The 23141-nt window shown below is 30.3% G+C and overlaps 1 protein-coding gene across 6 annotated transcripts in view; it reads left to right on the top strand.

Annotated features, from left to right (window-relative positions):
- The window catches only part of LOC143072862 (uncharacterized), a 40014-nt gene extending 18781 nt beyond the window's left edge, over positions 1–21233 (top strand). For 4 of the 6 annotated variants that reach the window (XM_076247985.1, XM_076247984.1, XM_076247983.1 and 1 more), the window contains 10 exons: positions 1559–1606; positions 1949–2029; positions 5145–5172; positions 5790–5999; positions 10210–10745; positions 13804–13938; positions 14764–14835; positions 15329–15415; positions 15867–16019; positions 16747–21233. In XM_076247985.1, coding sequence (XP_076104100.1) covers positions 1559–1606; positions 1949–2029; positions 5145–5172; positions 5790–5999; positions 10210–10745; positions 13804–13938; positions 14764–14835; positions 15329–15415; positions 15867–16019; positions 16747–16860 — 1464 coding nt within the window. In that variant the 3' untranslated portion in view covers positions 16861–21233. Of the gene's footprint in view, positions 1–1558; positions 1607–1948; positions 2030–5144; positions 5173–5789; positions 6000–10209; positions 10746–11390; positions 11534–13803; positions 13939–14763; positions 14836–15328; positions 15416–15866; positions 16020–16746 lie in introns of all 6 variants that reach the window. The other 2 variants (XM_076247987.1, XM_076247982.1) reach the window with 2 other exon arrangements.
- Positions 21234–23141: the final 1908 nt, after the last annotated feature.

Here is a 23141-nt window from a genome sequence, read left to right as displayed (position 1 = left end):
ATCATCAGTGCGTTTAGGGACATTGTCACTTCCTTTCCCATGTTGAGCTAGTGGTTGGAAAACTATGATGCTATATTGCACAAATTTTTCAGCAAATTTAATTTTCATAATTAACAATCAGCACTGCTGTCATTAGGGAATTGTGATAAAAGTACCTACTGAACAAATATTATTTCTAGTTTATCCTAAACAACAACAATCACTAAGACGCTTGATGAACGTGAATAGAACAGGGATACAGGCGATCCCCTCTATCTGGTAAATGACGTCATAAATGGGCGGAGAATTGTTTTTTCCCGGTGGCAAATGAACTCGAAAGTGGTCTATTTGTTTTTTCTTCAAAGATAGAATAACATATGAGCTCAAATTAACATTTTCTATCATCAAATAATTCCTTGAAAATTTCATCCAAAATTTCCCATTATAAAAGCCCTTCCCCGCAAAAAATAAATTTAATTGTTTAAAACAGGGTTTGTAAATGTTAGTTTCACTCTGCATACCAAGTATCATGAAACATCTAGGGTTCCGTACCCATGTATGTCTAAGGCACCTTTTGAAAATCAAACTTAAAATCCCCATACAAATTTAGCCAATACCTCCAGAATGTCTTTGCTCATATTATAATATGTCATGAATCATGGAACTTTTCTTGATTTTCAAATTTCTGTTGAAAATTCAAATTCACAGCTCACCTAGATAATGCACTTCCATGTCTCATATCCACATGCCTAGCAAAGCATCACACCTTTAATGTTATGAAATATTATTGAATAATGCAGGAAGAGTTAAGAAAATATAACTTCTTTCTTGATTGTCGAAAAAGTTTGAAAAATCCTGCTAGCATTTTATGGCCTGTAGAAACACTAATAGAAGTTTCAGTGAAGAATTTCTCTTTGTTAAAAATAAACAGCAAATTATTTGTATCTGAAATTTTTGTCTGAGCTTTTTATATGGACGAAATGATAATTGGAGCTTGTGGTCAAAATACTTTTTTGAAGTTAAGTATTTAACTCCACACAAATAAAATATAAAGATTTTCAATCATTAACTAGTGGGTGTGTGTGACATAACAATGTAGTTACTGTATCTGTATGACTACTAATGATATGAATGTGATATTAAAACTGTGGCATTTATTATTTTTACTAGACTCAAAACTTTTTATTGTGCAGTGTGTGATAATTATATGCTTCTTTTTGTACTTGCTCATTCTTTGGTGACGAGTGTTTTTCTAATCCATGTATTGGTAACTTCTGTAGAATTTTTCACTGAAGGTATGTCTTTTAGAAATATAAACATGGCTGTATATTTCAAAATATTTGTTGCACACATAGAAAACTGGTTAGTATGGTGATGATATTACTGTTATACTGAAGTTTCCAGTATTTTGGTCAGTTAGGTTGAAATAAAGAAACTAAAATTGCTATGGGATTACCAACCATGCATGACCCTCATGGGAAGAAGTCAAGATCATTTAAAAAAAAGACTTGTCGTTGCTAATGGTTGTAATTAATCCCACTTTGAGAATTAATTCTATATTAATTTCTGACATTTTCAGTACCAAGAATGTGATGTTGGTGCACCAGTATCAGAAGAATTGTATCAGGTAAAATATGTACATTGTCAATAAATTGTGAGGGTTTATTATACAAACGGCAAATTCATTGCTGACCATTTCTAAAAGAATAATTAGAAGAAAAAAATTCTGCAGTAGTCAATTCAAAGCTAACAGATGAATATTTTAAACACATTTATACTAAGAAAGGATAAAGGTCAGATTGGTCAATAAATTACTTTTATCTTCAACTTGATGTGATGATTTTGTTATGGCATTTATACTGTTAAGTGTCCAGACAATTTTTTTTGTCAGTTAAAATCGAAAAAATTAAATTTTCTATCATAGCTTTCATCACAAATATTTATAGATTTTTACAAATTTTTTTTACAGATTGCTGATGATGAGACACCCCCTCCTCCGGCCCCAGCCCCTCCAATAGCAGCAGCTCCAGCACTTCCACCACCAAGACCTGTAAGCATTGGGTAGTGTTAATAATTACATTAAAAAAGTAAAAAAGATTAAAATGAAAAACACTGTTCGAATGAAAAAAAAAGAAAAAAAAAGATGTGGTACAGAATATAAACACCTTTTTAATCTGCTCTATTGATAACTATAACATGGAAAAGGGAAGTTCTATTAAGTTTGAATAAGTCTGCATAACTTTGTTTTGAGCATTTTCCTTTAGGCTCATTTCTTTATTTATAAGCACATCAATAAATTATTATAAATAAATTTGGTGTGTTTACTGTCTTCTGATTGGTTAAAATTATCAGTTTTATTTTCAATGTTGTCAATTTTGATGGCGACATGCCCACTCTGACGTTGTGAATTCATACGCCAACATGTTTGTACGTTGTTATTGTTAATATAAATAATATAAAAAGTTCTTTGGGCCTTATTTTTGATAGAAATTTATTTATAATGAATGGCAATAATTTATTTTGATTTTATTTAACCATAAAACTAATTTTTGACTGTTCACATTTTACATAATCCACTTCGCGGATTATTCAATGTGAAGAGTCAAAAATTAGTTTTATGGTTCAATAAATTCAAAATAGATAATAGCCATTCATTAAATATACTCATGTCGTTGCATAATATTTGTATACAGTCGTCAAAGAGGGGACGTGTTCTGGTATACTATTTAATGTCCATCCGTCCAACAATCACTCAAATTCTCATTAACCAATTATCAAATAACTTTAACACAACATTAGAATTGATGGAAAAAGCTCCCTTTTGATTTAAATTTTAGGCTATTTAAAAAAAAAATTACCAGCTTACTCCAGTTTTTCTTAATTGATATCCTCCAAACTTGGTGAAAGGAAGGTCCCTTTTAATTTTTTGAATTTTTCTGTCTTTTGTTCCAGAGGTATGAATGAAACTCTTTTCATTAAAGACAATTTTCACAAATCACACTTGAACTCCAGTATTCCTGGGCTGATTTTATCCAAACTTCACGTTATTGTGGGAATTGATAAAAGGAGGTTCCCATGTGATTCTTTTTTGTCAAGTTTTCTGTTTGTCGTTCAAGAGTTATAGGACTTAAATTATTAGATTTCAGTATATTTTTCACATATTGTACTATAACTTCATTTTGCTTAGACATATACATACTGTTTCAATGGCTAAGCATAACAAACATTTTGATTTCAACAGTTTCCTCAGGTATGTTTTTCTACAGACCCATTTTATTTGCTTTTGATTACAGTAAATTCCTTTTAAATATCCCATTTTTTTATTGCAACTGTTTCCATTTGTTCCATTTGCAATATAAGGTTTGTGTCATGCCCTCTCAATGCAGCTGTTAATTATGTCTTTTAATAGCATAGTTATGTTTATGCAGAGCACTGTTTTGTCTTTGCAAAGCAGTGAAATGTCTTTGTGTACCATAATGTTTTTATATTTTTTCATAGCTTATTTAAGTCGTTGTATAGCTTATTTAAGTCTTTGCATTGTATGTTTGAATCTTTGCATAGAATTGTTATGTCTTTGCATGGAAATTTTTCGACCTTGAAAAGCAATTTTTGTCCTTGCAAAGAATTTTATGATCATTAGGTTCATTTAATGTTTAAAAAAGAAATGGTTTAACTCCAACTCTCACCAAATATGTTTTTACACAAATCTTCTAGAAATATAACAGGAGCAATTACTTGTTTAAGAAATGGTACAAAGTTGTTTTTTGTGGCTATTTACAGAAAGATATTATTAAATATTTTGAGGAAAAATTATTTGCATCAATTTTTGTGAGTACTTTATGGTAAAAATGTGTTAGTTGCATGTTTAGTATTGGTGAGTTATTTCCCAGTAGTTTACCTTCGATGTATGGTATTTGGTTAAACCTTATTTTAAATGTCTTGTGTCATAAGGGTAATTCCATCAAGTCTTTATCCTATTATCCTATGTTGAATTAACAGTCTAAAAAAATATGCAGAACTTTTTTTTGCACATTATAGAGAAAAATGTTGCCTGCCTAACATTTAGTCCTTCCCAGTATAGTGAAAAATTCACAATGTTTCATTGCATATAAGAAGAAAAAATCAGTGCTGTCAATGCAAGGCAATTTCTCTACTTTCTTTTTCATTAACATGATTAGTATCAAGTTCACTCTTCTTTCTAAACTATTTTACAGTAACATCAAGTAAAAAGAATGGTTTCTTAAAACACCAAAGTTATATGTTTATGACTCAGAAATCTTTTGTTGCAATGAAATGAAGGTTTCTAAGAGAGGATTGTTTGCTTTTGTACTGCTGTAAAAATAATGTTTGCACCCATTCATTAGAGTTGAGAAAGGAAATGGGGAATGTGTCAAAGAGACAACAACCCGACCATAGAAAAAAACCCAGCAGAAGGTCACTAACATGTCTTCAATGTAGCGAGAAATTCCCGCACCAGGAGGCGTCCTTCAGCTGGCCCCTAAACAAATATATACTAGTTCAGTGATAATGAACGCCATACTAATTTCCAAATTGTACACAAGAAACTAAATTAAAAATAATACAAGACTAACAAAGGCCAGAGACTCCTGACTTGTGACATGTGCAAAAATACCTAATCGCTTTTCCTGGCTGACTGAGAATCTGTCCTGCTTGAACTATTGACGTCATACAACAATCACTTTACCACTGTGGTGTCAAATAATTTGTATTATGTCGTCAGAATTTTACAGGAACCTCTGTGATGTCCAGTAATTGCGGACAAATAGCAATAATTTGTATTCTATTCTGATTGATTCTGTCTAGCCTAAATGATCTTGAAATAGCAAGGAAACTAAATGTTATTTGTTAAGTTCTAATCTCATTCTACGACTTAGTATCACAATCACAAAAGTAGCAACACAATGTTAAACGTATTGACTCTCCTAAACAAACATATATATTTTATGAAGCATAACAAAAATCCCTTTGTTTATTAAATATTTGTAATAAAAAAATATATGTAATACAAAAATTTTTATTTTTTTTGTCATTTAATTTCATCCCAATAGAAAATGTGTACAAGTACAGTAAAACCTTTTTTGTGATGTTGATCTTTTACAATTTCATCATATTGTAAGAGTGCCATATTTTTTTATATTTTTTAGAAACAGAAGAGAGATGATGCACCACCTCGTATGTATTCATTAGTACAGTCAGCTTTTAATGAAAAATTATAGTATAGTAACTGTACTATTTTTCTATGTTTTTTGCATACACCAGAAAAGACGTAAGAATTTATAGTGGGTCTCATTTGGGTCTAAGCGTGACACTGGATTGCCGATTTTTTGTAAGCGGCACAAGTGAAAGTCAAATTATTGTGTCCTAAAAACGGGAAATGAGGTCTAGCAGGACCCGGGAAATGACAAAAAAAGAGAATTGCTTACGTACATAGTGTAAGCGGAATGCAGGGATCTGACAAAACAATAAGCGGGATCCAGGATCGGAACCCCCCCAATGAGACCCCCTTTATATTGAAAGTGATCAGATGAGCAGTTTTTCTGAATGAAATAGCTAATTTTAAAGAAAACCAGTAAGATTGTCCTACATTTTCTTTGACATAAAGAGCAGCAGTAAAAGTACCTGGCATGTTCCTTTGCTGATTGTGAGATTTTTGCTGTCCATTTACTGATTTTGTATCATAGATGTATACCCCTATTATTTGTTTTTCTATGATATAACAACTTTGTTTAGGCACCTATTGTGTTGTTTCTTTATTGTGTGTTTGTTTTGATTAGAATAATGTACTTTAGCTCCTAGGAATGTAGAAAAGAAACAACCAGTACCAAAACCTACTGGTATGGGTATGCCGGCTATAGGAATGGGAGATATTCTCAATATAAAAGACAGACTAAAAAAAGTTCAACCTCAAAAAGAACCTGAGAAGAAAGAACCAAAGCAATATACAGATCATAATGAACTTCAAGCTAAATTTAATTTCTTTAAAAACAAAGAAAGAGAAGGTAAGCTTAAATGTTTCATTATATATTTCAAAATGTTTTATGTTAGTTTTAAGGTATTAATTTAGCATAACATCACAGCTTAATTAATGTTGTACGTAAAGTAGCAACTTAGCTAAAGAAGGGAAAATGGTAGGATAGTTTTGGGGTCATAAAATACTTCACAATAGTACATCCTTTGTTGTGGGAAATATATAGACTACTGGTTTTTTTTTCTTTTGCACTCACCTCTATTGTTTGAATAGTAGAATTAGCTAGGATGTGATTTTATTTTTATGCACAAGAGCTCATTTTTGGCTAAATTTTTGCTGGCTTATATTAAAATTGGCAACAAAACAAACATCATATATCTTTGTTGAAGTAATTATTTGTTATAATCAGATTGCTAAAATAATCTATGTTTAGAATATTGTTTTCTATGAATATATTCAGGATATTTAGGATATGCAAGCTTTTCTTGTTATATATTTAGGTCCACCTACACGTAAGTCTATTCTCACCTTTTCTTTGTTGTATTTTATTTTATTGTGAGCCAAATGAAACATTTCCACAGAGTCATCTACTCTTGGTCAAGATGTTTAAACTTTGGTCAGTTCTATTCATTTGGTTCGCAATAATGTCCTTCAACAAAGCATTTGATCAGCAATTAAAACACCATTCAATAACAACCTGCTTTCATCACCAGCACCATATATAGAAGCCTTACTGGCAATTGAAATAAAAGACCAAATGCTACTCAATTTCAAGTTGATATTTATTTAGGCTCTGGTAAACAAACTTGAGGAAAATAACACTGCATGCATATGCTTGTACAAAAATGGAGTACTGTTTTACTTAAACAATTGATTGCTGCTATCCATACAGTACTTATAGAGCAATTTTTCAAGCTGTAGGTTAAACTATGCCAATAAGAACCTTAAACTATAAAAATAAATTTGAGTCCTATATTGTCTGAAGAGAGACGTTTTAAATTGATAAGTTAAATAATGTCTCCAGCAAATTATAATCTAACTTTTAATTGAGCTTTTAATTTTAACTCAGACAAAATACAAAAATATACAAGTACTTATACTCAACTGTAAATCATAGCGGTACTTATACTTGCATTTGCTCTAAGATTACAAAAATCTATTTATTACATTTTGTAATAATGATTATTAAAAAGATTCTTTTGAAATACTTCCTTAAAAGTTCTTCCCATATACTTCATTTAACATCCTGGTAAACATGGAAATTTGTAATACCTTCTAGGTTTTAAAAATTATAGCATCACATCCATAATATAATCTGTAAGATTCAGCTAGCATCACATTCAAGAAATATAGCATTGCATTACCATGATGTTAAAAGGCCTATGGGAAAAGGCTGCTAAATTGTTTTATAATTATCTATTTGAAAATAAAAAGAAGAATCTAAACCCTTTCCTTTGCAAATAGAAAATATGTTCTGCTCTCAAACAATAATCCATAGATTTGTTGAATTGAAGTTTGCAATTTGAATGCTAACACGGGTTTGTCAAAGAAGAGTATTCTTACTAACTATGCCCTGATAATTTTCACATTATCTTTAAACAATCCTGGAAGATCCCACTAAAGTGTTGCTGAAGAAACAAAAAAAATTCATCAAATTTTATTTTCTTCGTTGAACTTTCTATGTACAATTTCCTGCTAGAATAGTCATTTGCTCTTTGGATTTACATTGTATTATTACATGTAGGTCACCAATTTTTGTGGAATTTCTTGACTCAAGTTTAACCACATTTTTAACTGTTCAACAAAATAAGAATTTCAAAATGTTTGTGTGCAAAATTATGATTAAATCTTTTAAAATCTAGCAAAAGTGAAAAATTAAAAAAAATAATTCCACAAAAATTGATAACAGTAAAGCATTCCATAGTATATTGAACAAATAGAAACAATATAATTGTAATGCAATAAAAAGAAAACTCTTTTTCTCTTATCATATAAAATGTTTTAGAGGTATTTTTCAAACCAGAAAAAAAGGTAAACTTGTCAATTGTAGAATTAAGTTTGGTTCAATGGTTTCTTGATTGTCAGTAGAATTATGAGAACCAGATAATTAAATAGCAAGCTAGGTTGGACTTTCACATTTTTATCATTAGTAATTTTTCGCACATGCAAATTGCTATACCACGAGAAGCTAATGTGTAAATTTTTATTTTTGTTGTTTATATTTTGCATTTTGAGTTTCATCAAATTGCTCAAACTTATAACTTTGTTTTCAAAATTATATCAAACAAGTAAGAAAAAAAGAACAGAAAGAAGAAGAAAAAGAAATGACAACCCATTTATATCACTATTTGATTTTATCAAAAATACCCAAATGTCTTATAATGTTTCAACAAAAGTTTACCTTCTTAAATTATCTTTCTATTTAAATATTTGCAGCTGCATTTTGTAAGTACTCAATTTAAAAGAACGTTAAAAAGATATAGACTGATTATTTTATTTTTCTAATTGTTCAATATATTAATAACCACCCACATAGAAAAGTGCATTCTTATACATGTACATGTTGTCTGCTGTATGGTCGGGTTGTTGTCGCTTTGACACATTCCCCATTTCCTTTCTCAGTTTTTATATGTAGTAAGTTACTGGATTATCCCCCTTATATGTACTTTAATTTAGCACTGTATTAGATATAGAATGTAGAAGTATGAAGGGTATGTGATGGCTATAGGACATGTAAATGTCAGAGATAAATAGATGTATCTAGGTGGAGTAATTTATATAAATCATGCATGATAATATAGAAATCTCTCAGTTTGTTGTTTTCATAAGAAAAGTTTTGTTTTTGCTGATATTATAATCTCAGAATTTACTTACCTTCATTTATTTATGTAAATTTTCGACAACATTATGTTTGAAAAAAAAAAAACACGATTGCACACTTAAATAAAAGTTTACTATCAATATTATTGTTATGTCTATATTTTGAAAAGCTTTATTTATTCTGTAGTGTTTTTGCAATTTAAAATGATTGGAGTTTGCAACAAGCATCCCTGAACTGAATAACTATGCATTTTATTTGGTGCCCTTTCAAACATTTGTTAGGAGAACCATTAAACCATTTTAAGCAATAGTCATCATTTCGTCAGAGCCATTAAGCTTTTACTGACAATTTTTCTAGCTCATGCGAATATAACCAGTTGCCAGCAAACATCGAGATATATGTGCAATATAATGCACTGTGTTAAAAGAGCCTTTCTGGTGATGCAACAAACTGAATATGATATATGATAACAGGTATAGGCTTTGTAGGAGGAATTATAGAGGAAGCAGACTGTGATGTAGTTATTTGCTTTTTAGATGGTGTTGTATAGATGTTTACCTTATTGGCAAATCATTTTTAAAATTCACCTTTTCAGAATCGAAAGGGTAATCTCATTGTTCGTACACCAAAATGAAAATAATGTTACATCATTGGTTGAATTTCCATTGTTTAGAACGTTTTAAACCATTCACAACATTTTGGTGTATGCTTTTGAAAATATTACCCAGAATGCATTCTATTCTGAAACCGCGAATTATCTATGTAGGAACATGAGTTTTGTGTCACCTATGATAATGAAAGTGAGATTGCCATGTCAAACTAGTGTCTACTTCCTCCCATGAAAAATGATACTTTCAAAAATAGATGGAAGTTCCATGGAACTAGTTTATTTACTGCTCTTTATTATTGATAACTTTGGAGAATCTTGTTCAAAATTATCTTTTTTCTTTTAAAAAAAATGCATCATGAACAGATTACCTTGAGTGAATGGAAATTTAGAAAAAAAGCAACACTCAGTTACATTCAACTGACAGATGGGTGGTTGCTTGAATGTAACATGTGGGCGTTGAGATCATGATACATGTAAATACCTTAGTTTGAAGATGAGTTGTTATTGGGTAACTTGCTAACTTACTATGTGCAGCTTAATAATCAAAAACAGTTTTTTATTTGTATTTTGATTAACAAATTTAGTTTTAATTGCATGAAAGCTATCAAAAATCAAATTTGGCTTTGTGATCTTAAAAGTATATCAAAGTCTACAAATTAACACATATTTATAGTCTGATGTATGATCAGATTTAATCAATCTTTTTTTGTTTGTTTTTAAACAGTCAAAAAGCAATCCACTGAGGTTATATAGGCTTCATAAAATGTATTGAGGGTCCTTTAAATTTTGTCATTGGAATTTCAATTACAGATAGTAGTAGTGACAGTGATGAAGCTAAGAAACCATTAAAACCAAGTCTTAATAAACCTTTACCAGTAAAACCTTCAGATGTTCCGAGTGGTCGCTTTCCCAAACCTGTTGCTAAGAAGAGACCAAATGTTCCACTTAAACCTTCACGTGTTTCGGATGAGCAAAATGACTCTTCACCAAATTTTTTAAGTCAGGTAAAGTTAAAACATGTAAATAGACCAGCAGAAACTGTAGAAAAGGAAGTAACAAGCAATAATCCTTTACAACCACCAAAGAGAGAGCCTTCACCTTTAAAATTTGGAAGGAGTTCTGACTTATCAGACAAGAATGCCTTACAAAATCATACTGGACCAAGTTTTATGGGTCAAAAGAATGATAGAAGTGTTTCGCCACAGGCACCAGGAAGAAATTTCCCTCCGACTCGTCCAGTACCAAATGCCAGACCGACAGAAAAGAAGTCCTTCTTGCATGCCTACCTGGACAAGAATCCAGAAGTCTCAAACCAGAGGATTCCACCAAAACTGGTACCTAAACTGGTAGCTCTCTATGTCTGTGTATTCTGTTGCATGACTGGTGAAACTGGATTATCTATAGCATGTTGTCATTTATCCTTTGCTCTTGTCTATATATTTTTTCAGGGATTTATTTCCAGCCTTATACCTTGAAATGAATATTCACTGATTGCTCCAAAACATGTGTATTGTTAATGTCAGTCAGAAAGAAGGACTATATCACATTCTACATGATGGTTCCACTTCTAATGAAAAGATTAAACTGGCATTATCATTCAAAGAAATTGGACAAACTGGTAAAATTCAAGTGAATACAAGATAATTTAATTGTTCATAAACATGATAAAAATGTAGTATATGCCAATACTTTAATTTAATTCTTCACCCTTAAAATTTAGATATTTTGTTATTTGGTTGTTTTTTCAACATTTGGTTTACAATATTTGAAACAAAGGGGCCTATTCTATTAAGTCTAACTGGACTAATTTTGATTTTAATCAGTTATATTACAAGTGGAATCATCTGTCTCATAAATAATTTTCTCTTATTTTCAGAATGTTTGACCTTAAATACTTCCAGATTTCCTATCATGAGCCTAAATAGAAATGTAACTTTAACATTCTATCCTATACTGCATGAATTATAATGAATGCTGTTGTACTTTAATAGCTTTAGCTAAAGGTGCCAAGCCAGATATTACTCCTAAACCTGTCGGTTTCGGTTTTAAGAAATCCATACCAGCTAAAGATGACAAAGTAAACTCCCCAGTCTCACCCACAATTCCAGCTGAAAGGTCATTACCCCAATCTAGGGTGAGTATTTACCATGACATAATGGTACTTTTGCAGTGTTTTTAGCCTATAATTTCTTTTTAAAATGAATAACCTAAAATGTACAGGTATCACTTACTTTTGATAGATTTATTTTCGCGAATAAAGTTAAACTAACATGTATGTGGACATTTATATTCAAGGTTTTGCCGACGTCTGCATACAAGCCTATAGACAATTTGTTATTCGTTGAACATAATTTTCTTGTTATCACGAAAATCAACAAAAATTGGTGTCCAACGAATAATGTTGAATCCACAGTATCAGTCATAATCTTTAATCAATATCTAATTAAGCTGCAAGGTTCAAGACTTTCCTGATCAGTGTCCAATAATGATTATAATTTTTCTGAATTTGTCAATTTCTAAATCAAAAGATTTTTACTTCTTTTTATGAAAACTTAGTATTGGTTTAAGAAAACAGATTAAGACCTTGACTTAACGTAATATATGCTGAAATTAATTTACATATTAGCTTGTAGTGTATAGACTGGGAACTAAATAACTAGCATGTGTTCTGTAGTAATAATAATACACATATAACATGTATTATATTCAAATTAGTAATTTTTGGTTGTGTAAAACTAAATGTATGTGATATCATAGATCTGTATATTTAAAAAATCACATGATCAATTTGAAAAAATTGCTTGATTCATCAACAAATGGAAGTTTTTAACGACCTTAACTGGCTATACAGCCCTCGCACGGTCGGAACATAATTTGATTCATCCACAAGGGTCTATATCTAAAACAAAATATGACACTCTGCTATGAAACATTGTCTAACTCGTACTGATTTAATACCTGAACAAACACATTTGGCATAGATTCATACTTTCATCATTTAAATGAAATTATTTTATCAAACAAAAAAAGCTGTATTGTTCTTCCATAGGCTCAAATGTTTCCAAAAAGACAATTTTTTTCTAAGATTTCAGTCTCAGGAAGACAATTAACCTAAAACACTTTGTTTAGTTTATCATAACATTCAGGACCACATCTTTCATAAAACATTGGCAGTAAATGCCCAATGATCATACTGTTTACATCATACATTCCTATCCAAACCTGCAAATTTAAAGGTTTTGTGTACCATCAAAACTTAAATAATATAAGCCCTCAGCTATTAAAAAGATTCTAATCTATGCACAAAATGAATAACCAAAATTGATACTCATTGAATTATGTTGTTCAAATTAAGACAGTTGCACTAAAATCAAACAGAGATTGAATTGTAAATAATTATGAAATTATTTGAGGTGGCTTTTACTTTTATTTCTATAATGGTAACTGCATCTTCTCCATCCAAACAATTAAAGATATTGTGTCAAAACTGCTTTCTGCTTCTTTTTCTTCCCACAAATTCTTTTTCCCAATTTTAAAGTCATCATTTTTTTCTTGACAAATCTAATAAATATGGTCCAGGAGCAAGCATTGAGTGGCAATAGTTAGAATGGTAGAGCCTTTAGATGATGTGTACAGATATCATGCACTATATCCTCATCGGTCAATAAATTTAATAACCGATGATGATTGTTCTGAGATGACCATGTTGACATAGACTGACAGTAATCTAGACTAAAACTTCAAATAAATCACAGACAAACTTGTGGAAAATTTCCAGTTTCATATTAACAATCATTATTCTAAAGCTATACAAATTGAAACCGTATCTAACAAATGTTTTAATCTTAACTAATATTTCTATATCTGATTATAAAACACTATATCTTTTTCCAAATCTTGGAGAAACAACAATAATCATATCAGATATTATGAATAATATGCACAGTGAGTGAAACAAGCTCATTGGAGCCTCTAGTTTGAAAGTATAACAAGCAAGCATTCAATTCAATTTTGACTGAAAAGAACAAGATTCATTAATGCAATGACTAAAATTTGTTATTTTAGAGTTATGCATGCAAATATTTAATTCAAATTTAAAGTATTGTGAATTTGTCACATTTATTCTGTTAAAGTAATCACATTAATCTCTCAGTCGCAGTTAGATTTGAAGCTTAGGTTGTTTTTTTTAGTTTTTAATTCTAATGCTAATTATTTCTAATAGTCTGTCATTAGATTTGTTTATTGTCACAACAACATATTATTGAGGTAAAAGTATATTTTTTTTTATAGAAAAGATATATTTGAAAGCTATTATTCAGGTGTAAGTAATTTATAAAAATGATATATGGTATATCAGAAAGCATTATTTAAATGAAAGTTATTTATAGAAATGCTATATTTCAGAAATCTAGTGATTCCTTGCCACCTGTGCCACCACCAGTCAAAGAAATCCCATCCCAACATCGAGATCTGCCTCCACCTCCATCCAATGCCACACCTGGGTTGCCACCACCCAGGGGAAAAGATGGTTATACAAAGGTATGCTTTCTATTTAATGTTTTTATTGAAACTTACTTCACTCATGAGGTTTGTGTTATCTCCTTGCTTTAATTGAGGATTGTGTTACTTTTTAATATTTTTCTGTTACTGATTTTGATTGTCTGCGATGTCTGTACTGGACATAATCTTTCCTATGTTTCCTATGTCCTTTTAAAAACCACTGAATTATCATTTTGATTTTCAGTCCATGCTTGGAACTACCGTTGTATATGGAAAATGCTATCATATATGTACCAAAACAATGATTTGGGAGGGGGAGGGGGAGTTAGATTTTATAGGGAATAAATTAAAGTACAGCAGATTCATTTTGTTAACTGATACACATGAAATCAATGAAAATTTAATAAATTATCCCAAAATTGATAATGAATCAACAGTATTTTATAGCAAGGCTAATGGGCAAAGGCAAGACAATGTATACTAATTGAGCTTATATAGCAACATGTGCAGTAAAACAAAGGAAAACTACAGAAAATTCAGGTGGATTTGAAAAGATAATATTCTGTCATATTTTTTTGTTTTTTTTTCCTTTGTTCATTTCACATCATCATTTTTTCTAGATGATACATATTTATTGTATTATTTTGCTTTTAATTACTGATATCTTGGCTCAATTGACAAATGGGCATTTGAAATGAATACTACAACTGCTGAGCTTGTTTTCAATGAGAGTTTAGATTATGTTGTTTTAGATTATATTGAATATGGCTTTCTATTTTAAGCTTTATGAAATCTGGACATGTTTTAAATAGAATTGATCAATAAGTACTGTGAATTGTTATCATGTTTCATTACATTTTAAAGGTCAGTGTAACTGAGGCAGAAGAAAACAATAATGAGGATGATGACCAAGAAATTTATGATGATGCCATATCAGTAAGTTTTTGTTTCTGTTCAAAACTTTCTGTGATACAAAACTTTAAAAACATTACTTCATAAGTACACAAATTTAATTTACAGAATTTTTTTTTCAGGCCACTTCAGCACTATATGTGCTATTGTGTTTTCTCAGTTTTTATTGGTGAGGAAGCCAGAGTGCCCAGTGAGAATCACCAGCCTCCAGCAGGAAAACTGGCAATCCTAGTAAATGTAAATGAAGATTGATATCAAACATGCTTTAAATTTGCAGGTTTGGAACTGGCAACCTCAGTGTTGTCAAGTTAATGATACAATAGATGAACTATGTAGATCACTTAGCCGTGGAGGTCCCTGTTAAAAAAAGAGGCTATGTTACTTTTTGTATAAACTAACTGAAACAACGTAGGAAAACAGTGAAGTTTCATAATAATGTAAAGTTATGAAACATGAGGAGGATAGAGAGTTAATATAAAGTGTATGCCTTCCAATTGTAATTATTTGTATTTTATAGTTTGAAGATCCTTTGTTGAAGGAAAGATGGTATTTTGGAGAAATAGACAGAATGGTTGGAAATGATAAATTAAAGAAAGTGGGAACAGTGAGTAATTCAGTATTAAGATTTTTTTGTGAAATGAGCAGCATGCTCCACTTAAAAGGAGATTTTTTTTAATTTTGATCCCTTATTGTCAATAAATAGATATAAGAAGATGTGGTATGAGTGTCAATGAGACAACTCTCCATCAAAATCACAATTTGTAAAAGTAAACCATTATAGGTCAAAGTACAGACTTTAACAAGGAACCTTGGCTCACACCGAAAAACAGCAGCTAAATTATTCACTATTTCTGATAATATAGATCAAATGCTTTTTTACCTTCATTTCATAATGCAACAGTGAAATCAGTTCTTGCACCACCCTACTCAATCCATCTGAAAGAATTTGAGAAATAATCTTTCTTCAAAATGTTTTGGCTACTATGATCAGGAATTGATTTTCAGCTTGATAATGTTGAGAATATTTATAATCATGTTGTTATTTTTTCTTTTAGAACGGATCTTTCTTGTTACGAAAAAGTACAAAAGGTGGCAATAACCAACCCTATACATTGATGGTTTTATATAATGACCATATATATAATCTCAAGATAAGGGAAAGAAATGATGGTAGGATGGCTATAGGAGAAGAAAAACCTGATGAAATGGTAGGTTGATATGATAATTCATCTCCTCTCTTAAAACGTTTGTGTGTAGATTTCAAACACAGTACATGTATTAAAAACATTGATCTAATGATTGATTGGAGATTAATAGAACATAGCTCCAATGCTATAATAACATGTTTAGTTTTGTTTACTGTATATAGTTTAAGATTACTGTGGATTCATTTATTTTCTTAATTTTCTTGTTTGATAACTATTTATCATCTTGGATATCAATTTTGATGGATTGAGGAAAACCAAATTTTCATAGATATTTGATGTCATGAATATGTCAAAGTCTGCATACATTCCTATAGAAAACTGGTATTTGGTTTAACATTTAAATCCATGGTTTAAACTTAACCCATGAAATCCATGAAAAAAAGCTTCAAAACATAATTTTGAATGGCCAGTAGGTGACCTCAATTTGAGAATTCATCTTGAGAAAGAGTAGCATCTCCTTTACACATATAGTTTTTGATGGGGTCGACATTTTAAATTTTAGTTTGGTTCAGATTTTATATTGGCTTTCTAGATAAATTTTAAAGCATGTCTTTAATGTACATAAAATTAAATGAGCATAATGGTAACATCTTTTTAGAAACAATTTTTACTGTGCATGCTCACAAATTGAAACCAATTTGTATATTTCTGATTTATTTGGCTTTGAGCATTACTAAAGAGACATTGTTAGTTGAAATTAATTCTATGTAATTACTTTTATTTCCAGTCATTTATGTCAGTAGAAAATTTAATCAAACACCACCAGTCCAATGACGTCATTCTGGTTCACAAAGACGGCAAGCAAGACACTACGATGCTGATCAGATCTCCAATGAAATGATAATCATTGACAAAGTCACAGACATATTGTCATATTGTAGAACTGTGATCATTTTTGAATAGAAATGCTGATAATGTGTTTGATTCGCTGTTTGAGGTGAAGTATTGTTTTCGGCTACAGCTACAGCTGCCATAGAACTCACAAAAGAAAATTGTCAGTTTTACAGATGTTTTCAAGCTAAATCAACAATCTATCAACATTTTATTTCAAGTTTCTATGTCATGTATGATTGAGCAGTATCAAATGAAAAAGTGGTTAACAAGTTTAAAATTTTGTAGAATACTAAATCTATTATTGATCAGTTTGACATGTTTATCATCATGAGTACCCTGTAAGTACTTCTGGGTAGATACTGAATTAAAGGGATACACAAAACATTTTAAAAGAAATTTAATCTTTCCCAGTAAAAAGAATGTTTTATCGTCATTTCAAAATTCAAAAATAAGCAAAGAAACGATATTTTACCATTCAAAAAAAGTGGAAAATTGCTTGGATATTTGGTTCTTAATTCCTTGCTTTCATACTAGGCACTTTTTTGTTAGGTGCGTTTCATAAAACATTACAAACGATCTACACAAGTATTTATAAACATAATTTGCAAAGTGTGTCTACATGTCTTGTCTAGTGATAAATGATATGAAATCTGTGATAATAACAAGAGGTGGTTACCATTGGGTATATATCAGGGTGCCATCCTATGTAATGTGAAAACATTACAATAATCTCAAGCATGCTTGTACTAATGTGTTCATGCTCCGTATATTGTAAAATGTTTTATTATCCATTCAGTGATGATTTTTATGGATGTGAAAAATGTATTTAGAATGTTTTAGGATATAAAAGTTTATCTGGACTATGTATAATGTAGAGAATTTTTATTGATCATTCAATGTTATTTCATAATACATGTACAATTATTTTTAAAATGAGCTTATTTATGATTTTATTATTGTGTGTGTTAAATATAAATGTTTTATTGAACTTTGCCTTGATTCTGCCTTGAAAAAAGCATCATGATGCCTCTAATAATTGAGTATCATGTTTGTTTTGTTTTTACCCTATTTCTGTAAATATAATGAAAAATGGTTATGATATAGCTTGCACATAATATTATATATAATCAAATTTTCAAGGTTAAACTTGGTACTTGACCATGTTCTCAAGTCAGGAACCTGGCTAGTGGTTGTCTTATGTTATATCTTAATGTTATTTATTCATTAGGGACTTTCGTGTTGAGATCAGGCCTTGAAGGCATAAAACTTTGCTCAGTGCTCGAAGCACAAAAATCATGCTCGAAACATGAAATCAAGCAATTTGATTGATTGATTTTCGAATCTGAGTACAAAAATCATGCTCGAAAGTTTTGTGGCTGTAAAATCTTTTTACTGCTTTTATAAAATTGACAAAATTCAGACTTTGACATATTCTGATGACATTTGCAATTTACTTTTTTGTATTACCAGGTTGCTGTCTCACTGATGCATAGCCAACATCTCCTTTCAATCATGTAAAATATGCTTCGATAGATTTTTTCTGACATATTTTAACAAAGAAATAATAAGGATTTAACAAACCTGCTAATAATTTCCTAATAACTAAACTTTAAGTTTGAACAAATTTTGTAAAGTATATACCTGTGTTTTTATATGATTTTTTCCATGAAGTTTTAATAACTAGGAATAAAGATGCTTAATGTTTTATAAAGTTTTAAAGGTGTAATTTTATTGAAAAGCTTGTCACTAAGGCATTCAATGCTGTACTCAAAGATTGTCCTTAAGAGTCAACAAATAAAAGATTAGAATATTTTCAAACTTTGGTTTAAAGTTTGTAGGAATTGAAGCGATTTAAAATTTTATTTTGCTAAGTTCTTTTTTTATTTGACATTCCAGATGAAATATAATAATAAAACATTCCTAATTGAATTCCATTTTTGCATTCCATTGGAATTGTATTTCATTCAGTAATAAATCTGTAGATAACAATACTAGAATTTCAATAAGTTTTTACAAGATTTATAAAAAAACCTAATAGATAGAATTTAAGATTACAGCTATAATCATTTATGTATCAAGAATTTTAAGAATTTATATTTCGAAGATTATATCTTTATCAAGAAATAAACAGAAAACCATGCACCTCACACAAATTTCCCATATTATTTATTGGGATTTTTCAAGCCTGTTAAAAAAGAGCAGTGAAATTGAAAGAAAATACAAGTGGTCAGTCAAGATATATCATGTTAACAGTGACCAAAAACTGATGTTACTGACCATGTCTTGATGTATGTTTCAAAACACTGATTTTGTAAAGATATGTGCACTTGTTATATTTTGATGGGTTTTATTGTGATCAAGGATCATAGATTTTATATTGTTACATCTATTGTTATTGTTAACTCTAATTAATTGTCAATGTACAGTGTAACCTTTGTTATCCGACACACTAGGGGACCAGAAAAAAATGTTGGGTTAACAGGTTGTCGGAATACTCAGGTATTTTCTGCAAGGATAGGCATAGTTTGGGATCATGCAAATGTGTCTGTTAAAGCAGGATGTTGGAAAACTCAGGTGTCGGATTAGACAGGTTACACTGTACTAAGTCAGGTGAAGATTCAGACAGGGGCTCAACCTTATTTTAATTGATAATTATTTTGTTGCCTTCTTTTTAAAAGTCAATACAATGGTGTTTGTTGTCTGTTACTATTTTAAAGGACAAGAACAAAATTGCTCAGTTTACTAATTATTTTTTTAGTGTGTATGTGTTTCAGTTTGGTCTATATTTTGAAGCCAAATTAAAAGAAATCATGGTCTGAGAGAAATTTAGCATAATACTGTTTGTGAACATTCATTGAATGAATTGTTTTACCATTTTATTAGTAACGATTATCATAAATCTTAAAGATGTTTAATTATATTAAGTATTACATTGCAGGGTTGACCTTCATAAGAGCATGTGTTACAATTCACATGTCAGAAACTAAATTTACAAATACATTCCTAGTACATGAATATCTAAGCATACAATGTGAAGTGGGACTCAAAACTTTTGAATACCGTGAAAAATGTAAATATGATTTGTATTATTATCATGTCTTGTCATCAGGGTTTTCTTATTGCAATTTTTGCTACGCGATCCAACCTTTTTTAAAAGATAAATAGTTCATAACATTCCTTTAAAAGTTTTTACTAATTAAAACCATTTTTTTAAAAGACCACATGATATGCACAACAAATTTATAATGCAGTGCTGTCAACTAGACAGGTTCTGCTATTGTAATAAGTATTTGCAAAAATCAGGCAATCATAAATCTCAATTGTCAATTTAAAGTTTTTGTTTGAAGTTCTCCAGACAATTGATACATATCTCATTTTCGTATTTAAAGTCATATGAAAGAAAATTTATCAGTAAAATGATTTTCTGGACTTTAACAGTAGTTTAGAACAAGTATTACAATTTGAACAAATTGTATAACTTATTAGTTTTACTCCATTTATATTCAATAATAGACAACTTAGTCTTTTGTAGAGTTAGTAAACTAGTATTTTTATTAGCAAAGCTTATCAATATATTCTTGCACTTCCTGTGTATACATGTGTATGTATTTATTGATTTTAAATATTGAAATTGTTCTTTTATATGATTTTTGGTAACTTTAACAATAATATAATGAGAATCCTACTTACACAAGGAATAACATAGCTGATAGTTTAATTCAAGTTGTCAGAAATTTTAAACCAATTATTGTGGATTAACCACAGTCAAGTCATTAAAGTGCAAAGTGATAATTTATAGCATACATACAATCCTTTAATATTTGAATTCCACAAGTGTTTTTATGAATGTGATGGTTAAAATGTTTCCACATATATTTTGATCTCAATGGAAACTAATGTCACAAAAGCAAAGTGAACCTACATTCCCTTGTAGGTAAGTGTCAACATTAGGTTCAGTATGTGTGTTTTTTTAAAACATCAATAACCTTGTCAAATTAGCATGGATTTTCCCAAAAAAATGCCAATAAGTTTTGTTATGATCAAAAGCCAGTATTTAGATCAAACATTTGTTTTATTCTTTTATTTTCCATATATTACTGATAAATGGACTTGTAGTCTTTTTTGGCATCTAGTATAAGTTTTTGAGCATCAATAATTTTGTCAAACCTTTATAGAATTTTATGACAAAAATAGTATAGAGTTTAGCTAAAACACATTCCAATAAATCATTATTGTTACAAAAATGATTATGTATTTTAAAGTGATTTTATTATTCATGTTATAGATATATATGTATATTTACAATATATTTTAAACCATTCACATAGTATATTTTGAAATAAATAATAAAAAATCAATTAAATGGCTTATCAATCAGTACTTTATATTGATGTTGATCTAAAAAAAAAGTTCCAAATAGTTTTTCAGACATTATGACTCAGTTAATGAAGTGTTTGCATTCTTGTTGAATTACAAGCTTTTGCACAACCACAACTGCCATATATCTGTTAGGAATTTTGACATTTCTACTATATTTTTAGCTCACTTTGCGTCCGTTGTTGTCGTCGTCATTAACTTTTACAAAAATCTTCTCCTCTGAAACTACTGGGCCAAATTAAACCAAACTTGGCCACAATCATCATTAGGGTGTCTAGTTTTAAAAAATGTGTGGCGTGACCCGGCCAACCAACCAAAATGGCCGCCATGGCTAAAAAAAGAACATAGGGGTAAAATGTAGATTTTGGCTTATAACTCTGAAACCAAAGCATTTAGAGCAAATCTGACAGGTGTAAAATTGTTAATCAAGTGAAAATGTATCTGCCCTGAAATTTTCAAATGAATCGGACAACCAGTTGTTGGGTTGCTGCCCCTGAATTGGTAATTTTAAGGAAATTTTGCTGTTTTTGGTAATTACCTTGAATATTATTATAGATAGAGATAAACTGTAAACAGCAATAATGTTCAGGAAAGTAAGATCTACAAATAAGTCAACATGACCAAAATGGTTAGTTGACCCCTGAAGGAGTTATTGCCCTTTATAGTCATTTTTTACCAATTTTTTGTTATCTTTTACAAGAATCTTCTCCTCTGAAACTACTGGGCCAAATTTAACCAAACTTAGCGACAATCATTATTAGGGTATATAGTTTAAAAAATGTGTCCGGTGACCCGGCCAACCAACCAAGATGGCCACCACGGCTATAAATAGAACATCGGGGTAAAATGTAGATTTTGGCTTATAACTTTGAAACCAAAGCATTTAGAGCAAATCTGACATGGTGTTAAATTGTTTATCAAGTCAATATCTATCTGCCCTGAAATTCTCAGATGAATTTGACAACTGGTTGTTGTGTTGCTGTCCCCCAATTGGTCATTTTTCAGGAAATTTTGCCGTTTTTGGTTATTATCTTAGATACTATTATAGATAGAGATAAACTGTAAACTGCAATAATGTTCAGCAAAGTAAGATCTATAATTAAGTGAACATGACCAAAATGGCCAGTTGACCTCTTAAGGAGTTATAGCCCTTTATAGTCAATTTTTAACAATTTCATTAGTTTTTACAAAATATTTTCCTCTGGAACTAATTTAGGGCCAAGTTTATTATAGATAGACAAAATTGTAAGTAGCAAGAATGTTCAGTAAAGCAAGATCTCGAAACACATCACCATCACCAAAACACAGTTGTGTCATAAATCCATCTGACGATCTGTTTTCTTTGTTTGATATGCATATATACCAAGGTGAGCGACACAGGCTCTTAAGAGCCTCTAGTTTTAGTTTTCATGTAAATCCTTAATTAACTTGTATGACTTGAATTGATAGATAAAATTATTATTGCATGAAAATAAGATTACAGCAGTCATTCGATTCACCAAGTACAGTAAACCTATTGTTAATATATCTAAGAAACAGACTAAAACACTCAAGACTTATCACTGAACAATAAGCAATGAAAATGAGGTCAAGGTCAAATGAAACCTGCCAAACAGACATGTACACCTTACAATTATTCCAAAAAACAAGATATAGTTGACCTAAAAACTTAACCTTCATCGCTGATACATAAAATTAGGTTGATGTCAGATGAGCTCTGATGAACAAGTAGACCTTTCAAGATTCTGGGTTCAAGGACAAAGGAAATTTGAAAGACAGAAACTTCATAGCATAACATATATCTGTATACAAGGTTTGAAGCATAAAAAAATCTTTTATCTCTTGAAATCATAAGTTTGATACAAAAAGTAAATATCTACACTGCCACTGTCCAGTTGTAATCCCTGTCTT

This window comes from Mytilus galloprovincialis, chromosome 4 (genome assembly GCF_965363235.1).
Source record: "Mytilus galloprovincialis chromosome 4, xbMytGall1.hap1.1, whole genome shotgun sequence".
Lineage (NCBI taxonomy): Eukaryota > Metazoa > Mollusca > Bivalvia > Mytilida > Mytilidae > Mytilus > Mytilus galloprovincialis.
Note: the sequence above shows the minus strand (reverse complement) of the source record. Positions and strands in the feature narration are given on the sequence as shown.